This window comes from Medicago sativa, chromosome 7, assembly GCF_051527215.1.
Source record: "Medicago sativa cultivar Bolivia chromosome 7, Bolivia_mono, whole genome shotgun sequence".
NCBI classification, from domain to species: Eukaryota; Viridiplantae; Streptophyta; class Magnoliopsida; order Fabales; family Fabaceae; genus Medicago; species Medicago sativa.
The window spans coordinates 89,239,845-89,249,601 of NC_140755.1; the positions used below are offsets into that span (position 1 = coordinate 89,239,845).

At 28.9% G+C, this 9,757-nt stretch overlaps 1 protein-coding gene across 1 annotated transcript; it reads right to left on the reverse strand.

The window, feature by feature from the left end:
* Positions 1-4,531: 4,531 nt before the first annotated feature.
* Positions 4,532-7,630, reverse strand: LOC146909967 (DNA-directed RNA polymerase subunit beta). Its single transcript, XM_085726387.1, has 3 exons — positions 6,946-7,630; positions 5,201-5,562; positions 4,532-4,583 (listed from the first exon to the last, which is right to left on the reverse strand). The coding sequence occupies exons 1-2, from the start codon at positions 7,529-7,531 to the stop codon at positions 5,363-5,365; spliced, it is 786 nt and encodes a 261-aa protein (XP_085582513.1). The 5' UTR covers positions 7,532-7,630; the 3' UTR covers positions 4,532-4,583; positions 5,201-5,362.
* Positions 7,631-9,757: the final 2,127 nt, after the last annotated feature.

Below are 9,757 nucleotides of genomic sequence, written 5' to 3' on the forward strand. Positions count from 1 at the left end.
GTCCTTGTACAAACACAAAAAAAGAATCTAACAACTAATTACTAACATTAACCACTTATAATATAAAATCAACTTCGAATAAAATACTCGGTTGTTCTTACGGAATTGTTCAATGGTCTTTATGGAGTTGAGATTTTACTACTCGACTGACCCTTGCTTGGTAGTGTGTAGCCTTAGTTCATTTTGTTTGAATATTCAATAGAGATGAGAGTGGAATAGAATATGATGGAATTGAATGAAACTGGATAAAAGTATATCGAATCAATATTTCAAATAAAACTGGAGTTTTATTTGAGACATGATATCAATATCTTGTTTTTCAACCGTAAAAGAATAAAAAAAACTATTCGTTTTAACTCAACGGGTAAAAATGTCGAAATTGTTAGACCGAATGCTGTGACCAGAGTTCAAACGTCGGTTCCTCCACTTATCTGTGAGTTCCTATGAAGCCTGGATACTCCAAAATGGAGACGTACTCATATCGGATACCGATACTTCGCGAATACTCTCGGATACGTACCCACGGAGTATCGGAATTAATTATTTTAATTTAAAACGTATATTTTATCGGATACTTATAAGATACTCGACAGATACACACAAATACTTATAAGATACTTAACAGAGACATAACCAATACGAAAATAAAGGTTAAAAAAGTGAGACTATGTTGTGTTGTGAAAATTCAATGGAGATGTATATGATTCAATTTAAGAGAATCACTATAATTGTTTTTCAATTAACTAATTAAAAATTATGTTTTTGCTGGATGAAAGTAACGAGAGATATGAGATTCAATCAATCAACATTAAACAAACTTCGTTTTGAGTTTTTTTTATTGATGCATTTGTTAATATCCTAACATGAGTGAAAATAGAATATAATTTATGCGAAAAAATTATATTTTTTATTTTGATCACATGTATTATTTTTTGTAAATTGTGACTTTTATGATTATATAGTATTTTTTTTTTGAAGTATGATGATTATATAGTATTAAAGAATAATCGATACTTATTTTTTTCAATTATTTTACATGCATATAAATTCTAATATAAATATTTTGTTAACGTATCTTAGCCGTATCGTATCGTACCCGCACCCGTACTACGTATCCGGGCTTCATTGAGTTCTAATTACTATTGTCATTTCATCTATCAACTAAAAATAAATAAATAAAAACTTTGTTTCATCTCATGCCTCTAAATGGGAAGGGAGAAAAATACAAGGAATTAGATAAAATGAAATGAGCATAAATTGTATCACATATCATTTATCTCCTATAATTAGTCTAAATTATTTATCTCTTATAATTAGTATAAACACAACTTTAAGAACTTATGTATTTATTGTCAGATTTTTCAGTAGACAAAAAACTTGTGTATCCGACATAATGACCGATTAATTTGAGGCATCCAATTGACCAATTCTACACTCACCTGCAGAGCCTCGTTTAAAGTTAGAGCAAAGTTGACAGTCCACTCAAATAATTTCTCTTGTTGAGGAAATCAAAGAACTAAAGAGCTGTGTTCGTTTGGTACGAGTCTACAACCAATATGAGAATCCAAGATATAATTCGAATTCAGAGCACATAATATTTTGATTTCATTTATCCATATATTTTGAGGATTAAAAATACTTGAGTACTGCTAATACTCCCTCCGTCCCGCAATACTTAACCTATTTGGGAAAAAAATTTGTCCCACAATACTTGACCTTCTCAAATTTTTAAGCTTAATTTGACAAGTTTACCCCTTATAGTTGTTTTTTGTGGTCTCCATGTAAAAATTTGTAGTGGAACAAAGAAAATAATCATTACTTAAAAAAGTGAAGGTTTAAAAATAATAGGCTAAAATATGGTTTTGATCCCTGCAAATTTTTTTTATAGCTTTTGGTCCCTGCAAAAATAGGTCAGTTTTGGTTTTAGTCCCTGCAAATTTTTTTTATAGCTTTTGGTCCCTGCAAAAATAGGCCAGTTTTGGTTTTAGTCCCTGCAATTTTTTTTTATAGTTTTTGGTCCCTGCAAAAATATGCCAGTTTTGCTTTTAGTCCCTGCAAATCTTTTATAATTTTTTTTATAAATTAAAAAATTCTGGAAAATAGAAAAATTAATAAAAAATTCTGGAAAAATTAAAAATTAATAAAAAACTGAAAAAATATAAAAAAAAATTTGGAAAATCGAAAAATTAATATAAAAATTTAAAAATTAATAAAAAAATTGAAAAAAAAATATTAAAACATTCTGGAAAATTGAAAAATTAATAAAAATGAAAAAAATTGAAAAAACGGAAAAAATTAAAAAAATCTGGAAAAATTAATAAAAATAAAAAATGACTAAAAAATAAAATAATCTAATAAAATGAAAAATAATGAAAAAATTCTGGAAAATAAAAAATATTCTGATTAGTATATATGTCGAAATTTCGAAATTCTGGAAAAAATGTATTTTTCGAAATTTTGATTAGTATATATGTCGAGCTTAGGTTTTTTCAGTGTATTTTTTTCCTTATTCTCGGTTTATAAATACCCAAAAGTTTCCGCTTTATAAAGACACACAAATTCCCCGAAAAAATACTAATGAAAATTTCGAAATTTCGAAAAATACATAAAAAACCTAAGCTCGGTTTATAAATACACATATTTTTTTTCCCTTATTCTCGCTTTATAAATACACAAAAATTCCCGGAAAATTTTTGAGAAATACTAATGAAAATTTCAAAAATTTTTCATTAAAATTTCATTTTTCCAGAATTTCATTTTTATTTTCGAAAATTTAAAATTTCATTAAAATTTATTTTCCAGAATTTCATTAAAATTTTAAATTTTGAAAATTTCATTTTTCCAGAATTTTAATTTTTTTAGAAAATTTTCGAAATTTTATTTTTTCCAGAATTTTTTAATCTTTTTTATTTTTTCCAGATTTTTTTAATTTTTTCCTTTTTTTTCATTTTTATTAATTTTTCAATTTTCCAGAATTTTTTAATCTTTTTTTCAATTTTTTAATATTTTTTTCAATTTTTCCAGAATTTTTTAATTTTTTTTAATTTTTTAAGTAATTTTTCGATTTTCCAGAATTTTTTTATATTTTTTTCAATTTTTTATTAATTTTTAATTTTTCCAGAATTTTTTTATTTTTTAATTAATTTTTTAAAAAAACTATAAAAAAAATTATAAAAGATTTGCATGGACTAAAAGCAAAACTGACATATTTTTGCAGGGACCAAAACTATAAAAAAAAATTTGCAGCGACTAAAACCAAAACTAGCCTATTTTTGCAGGGATCAAAAGCTATAAAATTTTTTTGCAGGGACTAAAACCAAAACTAGCCTATTTTTCAGGGATCAAAACCATATTTTAGCCAAAATAATAATAAGGGCAATTCAGTAAAAATATCATTCTCTTTCTTTCATCATTACACTTTTCTTAATCTGTGTGAAATGGTCAAGTAGGTCATGTATTGCGGGACGGAGTGAGTATTATGAAGGAATTTGTAAACGAAATGCAAGAATATGCACGTGTAGCATTGTAAAGAAATTACTGTTATCCTTTTCTTTCACGGAAATCATGCATTGCTTCAGCGTATCAAGTATCAACAAACTAACAAAGTACAGTTGTTCTGTCCATTGTTTCAGTGTATCAACAAAGTACAAAAATAAAAAGCCGGAGTTTCATGGATGACATTCACACTTCACATGATATCAGATATTCTATGGGAAATGAAGTGCATAATTTGCAAAATATTACTCCCTCCGTTTCCAAATGAGTGTCGCTTTAGCCAAAAAAATTTGTTTCAAAATGAATGTCACTTTCAGTTTCCAATGCAATAATAACTTTTTCTTTTCAATTGTACCCTCCAATTAATACTCTGCACACTACTTCCAAAATATTACTTTTAAAACTAACCAATAGTTAATAAGGATAATTTGGTAAAATAACCATTCTTTTTCTTTTAATCATTGCATTTCTTAATATATGTGTAAACACCTAAAACGACACTCATTTTGAAACGGAGGAATTACTTATATATAAAAAAAGGGTTAAATATGTTTTTGATCCCTATAAATATGTCAACTTTTCGTTTTAGTCACTTTAAAATTTTCTTTCAACTTTTAGTCCCTATAAAATTTTCAATCTTCACTTTTAGTCCCTCTTTTAAAGTAAACTCATATGTAGAATTCATATTATATAATAAAATTTTCCATAAAAATTCAAAATATTATAAGAATCACTCCAAAAAAAATTCAGAATTTTTTAACAAAACATGAATTTAATATGAATTTTTATATTTTTTACGGTTAAAAATTCATATTAAATTAATGTTTTGTTAAAAAATTCTAATTTTTTTTATGAATTTTTTTAGAATATTTTACACATTTCATTAAAAAATTCAAAAATTAAATTAAAAATAGGGACCAAAAGTAGTGATTAAAAATTTTATAGGGACTAAAAGTTGAAGGAAAATTTTAGAGGGACTAAAACGAAAAGTTGACATATTTATAGGAACCAAAAACATATTTAACCCATAAAAAAATTAGTACAATCCCAAAATTTTACTAAATTTTAGGAAAAATAGCATCCATAGTGTTACCAACTGTGAAGCCCCGATACTTCAAAATGGATGACATATCGTATCCCCTGCGTATCCTGCACCGATACCTGCCCGATACTTCCCGATACGTATCAGAAGAGTATCCAAAGATTAAATTTTATTTTTTAAAAAAATAATTATCCGATACTTCCCGATACGTATCAGGAAAGTATCTGATAATTATCCTGCACCTATACCTGCCCCAATAATTCCCAATTAACGTTAATTAAAATAACTTAACTCTTGAGTATAGTGCTTCTTTTTTGGATCGATATAGTATAGCACTAACAATGTTTCTTTTGGATATAGTATATCACTTATGGTGCTCTTTTTGGGATATATTATGTATGTAATTGACTAATCATTACTCTCTTAATCGTCAATATTATTTATATTAATGTTGATGTGCTACGAGCCTATGACTGGTTCCTTTTGTTTGTTAATATATTTGCATATTAAAAAAATGGTTATAATTATATTGTACATTTAATTATATAATTTTTTTTATTAACATATCCCAGCCGTATCGTATCTTGATTTTTGCACTTTTTCCGTATCGGCGTATCGGTGCAGTATCGTATCCGTATCGTATCTCGTATCCGGGCTTCACAGGTTACCATGCAAATGGATTTCACACGAGGAAGCCTGAGATACTAATCAAATTAAATCATTTATAATTTGTTTTCATCCTAAAATTCTAGCTAACTATCATAAAGCATTAAACCATATTAAAGTCCAACCAAATTGCGTGTTCGAAAGGATCTAAACTAGTTTTTAAGTCCTAGATTTGATCAAAACAGCTAAATAAAAGCCATGTTCATCCACAAATTCAGCCACATCAAAGGAATTAGCAGCTGCAACACTTTGTAAATGTGTTTTATCAGGAAGGTCAGAAATTACTACTTCTGGGTACTGTTGTCGTTGCTGTTTCAGTATTTCTCTACCTTGTGGATGACTGATAATCACCCTTCCACCTACATGTCAAAACCAAAATTAAAAAGAATAAATCGTCTTTGATTATTGAGAGCATTTAGTGCGTGTTTGAAAATGCGGTGGCATAAACTAGACACACGAACATCAAAGTGAAATTTGCACTTCCTAAACACAATGAAAATCTAGCAATGAAAAATGTATGGAACACAAGAAAATCCATTAAGTTGGCCTCATAATCAAATGTATAAGGTGCACTTTGTAGAAGAGGTATAGAAGCATATAGAGGTAGTGTTTTCCAAACAACAATTTCTTGTTTCATAGTAAATTATACTTACTGCTCAAGTTTTAGGAAAATTGTCACTACAAGAAAGAAACACATTGCATAGTGTTTCATGAAAGGCGAAATTTGAGACACGTGATGCATGAAGAGTAAGTAGAATGACTGTTTCTACTTGAATCAAATTCATATCATACACAATGAGCCCTTTTGGACTCTGTTTTAAAAAGAGGTCGGCGGCTACAATTTAGATTGCGACAACAAGGTTTTATTGTCTCCACTCTCCAGGATCACTATCGAGGCACATTAACCGCGTCTCTCTACAATATCAAGAATTATAATGCAACTAAGAGTCTAAGACAGTGGTTTAAATCATTTGTTAAGATTGTTTTTCTAATTTGTGATGATAGGCTCTATTAAAATAAGTTTGCAAGTTACGAAGAAGTCTTTGTAAGCATGTACAAGCTATGAAGAAGTTCAATAAGATCTCATGAAATTAACAGGTAGGAACGAATTTCAACTCACATTTTTATTTCAAATCAAAATTCTTTCAATCAATATTTCATTTTTTAGCGACTTGTTGAAATGCTCATCCAAACTGGCATAATATATAAACTGGCCTAATAGTAAAAAGGAATTTGAAATGCTCATCCAAATGTTGGCGGAATTTGAACAAATTGTTATTGTTCTGCGATACACTATTCTCTACAAAAATATTGTAAAACAGCGGCACTATAGCATTGTTGCCATAGCTTAATTTGAACAAATTGTTATTTTCCGCCATATCCAATTGACAACACATATATTCAATGAAGTGTAAATAAACATGATATAAAGTTGTAAACAAGCCTTTATTACTTTCTCTACCACCCAAATATTGTTCAATTTCAATAGCAATACGATAATGTCACGGAATTTGAACAATTCACTATTGTTTCAAGATATCCTATTTAGTACAAAATGTTATCAAAGTAGCAGTTCTGCTTAGCGGAGTTTGAAAAAAGTAAAAACCATTATTTTCCGCAATCTGCGATTCACAATTGCAGTTTCAATATGCAATGAAATGGACATAAACATGAATGTACAATTTTCTATTCCAATACTAAACTAACAACAAAACATTCAAAAACAGATAAGAAAAACTAACCAGGTGAACATTTCGGAGCCAATGAAGCAAGAACATCCTCAAGTTTAAAGGGCAAAGCAGGCAAAAAATAAAGAAACACAACATCAAAAGGAGACCATTTTTTAGGAACAATAGTAACCTCTCCTTGCCAACACTTAATATTATCATATTTCTCAATAAGAAGAGCCAATATCAAAAGTGAGTCATGAAGAACAAGCATAGACTTGAATTTAGAACCACCAACTAAACAATCCACAAACTCTTCAGAACCACTTGAAACCAAAACCCTTGAATTCTCATCAATTTTCCCAGATGATATAATACGGTCAATGTTTGGTCCAGTATAGTCAAGCACTGACCAATCTTTGTCGATGAATTCTTCAACAGCGACATAAGATGCGTTTTCTTCAGGGATTGAAACTGGGTTATTGAGATTTGATGATGATTTGAGGGTTTGAAGTGAAGTTGAAAAATTGGATTTTGAGTTCAGGGAAATGGAATTAAGGGGGTGGTGGAAAATGGGTTGTGGTTTGATTTGAAAACGGGGGTGGTGGAATTTGCATGGTGGTGGTGTGAGAATGAAGGAAGCTAAAGAAGATGAATTCATGGTTGAAGAAATAACAGGGTTTTAGAGTGAGTGTGGTTTTCAAAGATGAGGGGGGGTCGGGAGTAACGCTTTGAAGCTTATCTTTACTATTCATCTAAAATTCACATCCAAATTAATCTCAAAATTTTAAACTATAACTACATATTAAAAAGGGTTAAATATGTTTTTAGTCCCTATAAATATGTCAACTTTTTGTTTTAGTCATTCTAAAAAAGTTCTTCAACTTTTAGTCCCTAAAAAATTTTTCACATTCATTTTTGGTCCCTCTTTTAAAGTAAACTCATATGTAAAATTCATATTTTTGAATAAAATTTTGCAGAAAAATGCATAATATAATAAGAATCTCTCCCAAAAAAAGTTAGAATTTTTTAACAAAACATGAATTTAATATGAATTTTTATATGTTTTAAGGTTAAAAATTCATATTTAATTTGTGTTTTGTTAAAAAATTCTAATTTTTTTTGGGAATTTTTTTAAAAATATTTTACACATTTCTGCACAGTTTCATTAAAAAATAAAAAAACTAAATTAAAAATAGGGACCAAAAGTAGTGATTGAAAATTTTATAGGGACTAAAAGTTGAAGGAAAATTTTAGAGGGACTGAAAGGAAAAGTTAGTATATTTATAGGGATCAAAAACATATTTAACCCTATTAAAAATTGTTGCTTTTTCTTATAAATAATAAAGATCAAAGGGAGTAGTTAAGACTATAGTAAGAAATGTAAGATTAATGTTTTATTGGTATTGTAAAACAACTTATAAGTTGAGACAAATTATTTTTCCAAAGGGATTAATAAACTAGGACGGAGGGAGGAGCAAATTAGTCCCAAAATGTATTATTTATTGTCAAACTCGTCGTTACACGTTAAACAAATATGAATAATTGACCGACATTATTCAAAATCATAAATTTAATTTTTGTCTATTAACAAGTTTGGAGGGGATAAATGATGGATGTGGATCCTCTCCAACCTTTTTGGTTCAGCCATCTCTCTTTTTCCAATCCAACGGTTGATTGATACATGAAAGAAAAAATAATAATAAAGATAGAAAAAAAGTTATTAAATGGCTGCGATTAAGGCATGATAGACGGTAAGAGAGAATGAGCATGATCAAAATCCACGAATGACTGACCCATACATCGCAAAAAAAAAAAGGGTTGACCCATACAATTTCAAGAGGCGAATTTGTAATAACATTTTATTTTATTAATTAAAATGTATTCAATTTAATTTGGTATATCAACCAAAATTTGAAAATTAGCTAGAGATTTTATTTTTTTTTTAGGGAAAAATTAGCTAGAGATGTAAACAAGAGGATGGACAATTTCATTTATTTGTCTCTTATTAAGCTCCACACCGAGTTCCTATAGTGAGAAGAAAAAAAATTATACAACTTTGAATAATATCACCATGTTATGTTGTGTTCTTATCTTTTCTACCAAAGAAAAAGCTATCCACAACCAATTTGAAGTCGAACTTGAAGTCCACATACCTAAATTTAACTCAAAAACCCAATTAAACGTCGAAAGAGGAACACACGCTTCACAAATATGAATCACACATTTTTGGGAAATTAATTATGTTTTGGCCGAAATAAAATCACCTTGAATATACATATCAATTCTCATCTTATTATCTTGAGTCAAAACAGAGGTATCTTTGTTGAATTTCATTCAACCAAATGCAGATTTTTTCCAATGCACTTTAGTTTGAGTAGCGTTAACTATATCAGTATCGGGGAACAACGTATTTATTTGTTAGATATAATTTATGACAGGACAATGTAGCTTATAAATGGGTTTGGCTTCATAACTATGTTGATGGTTACTCGGTCAAAGATGCATATCAAGTTCTGACTAGAACAGATCAGCCCAACTTTGATATTCATACTCACTTGGTTTGGAATAAAGCAGTGCCTTTGAAGGTTTTATTACTTGCTTGGAGATTGTTAAATAAAAGAGCACCAACAAAGGATCAACTTCATCATCGAGGAGTAGTGCCTTTTGGTACAATACTTTGTTCAGGAGGGTGTGAGAAGGAGGGGACAATTAATCATCTTTTTATTGGTTGTGATTTTTTTGTTCTCTTTGGAATCTTGTTCTATACAGGTTTGATGTTTCTTTTGTTAATCCGGCTGATATTGGGGAACAAGCTCTTCAATTTGGTGTCATTCATGGGTTTAAAAAGGATATTCGTTCTTGCTTTCATGTAATTTGGATGTCT

What these genes read in the sequence shown, in the direction of transcription:
- LOC146909967 (XM_085726387.1), bottom strand. Translation starts at nt 7,531, where the DNA reads ATGAATTCATCTTCTTTAGCTTCCTTCATTCTCACACCACCACCATGC. An exon ending in GGCTCCGAAATGTTCACCTG is followed by an intron (nt 5,563 to 6,945) that starts GTTAGTTTTTCT and finishes TTTGACATGTAG; the next exon opens with GTGGAAGGGTGATTATCAGT.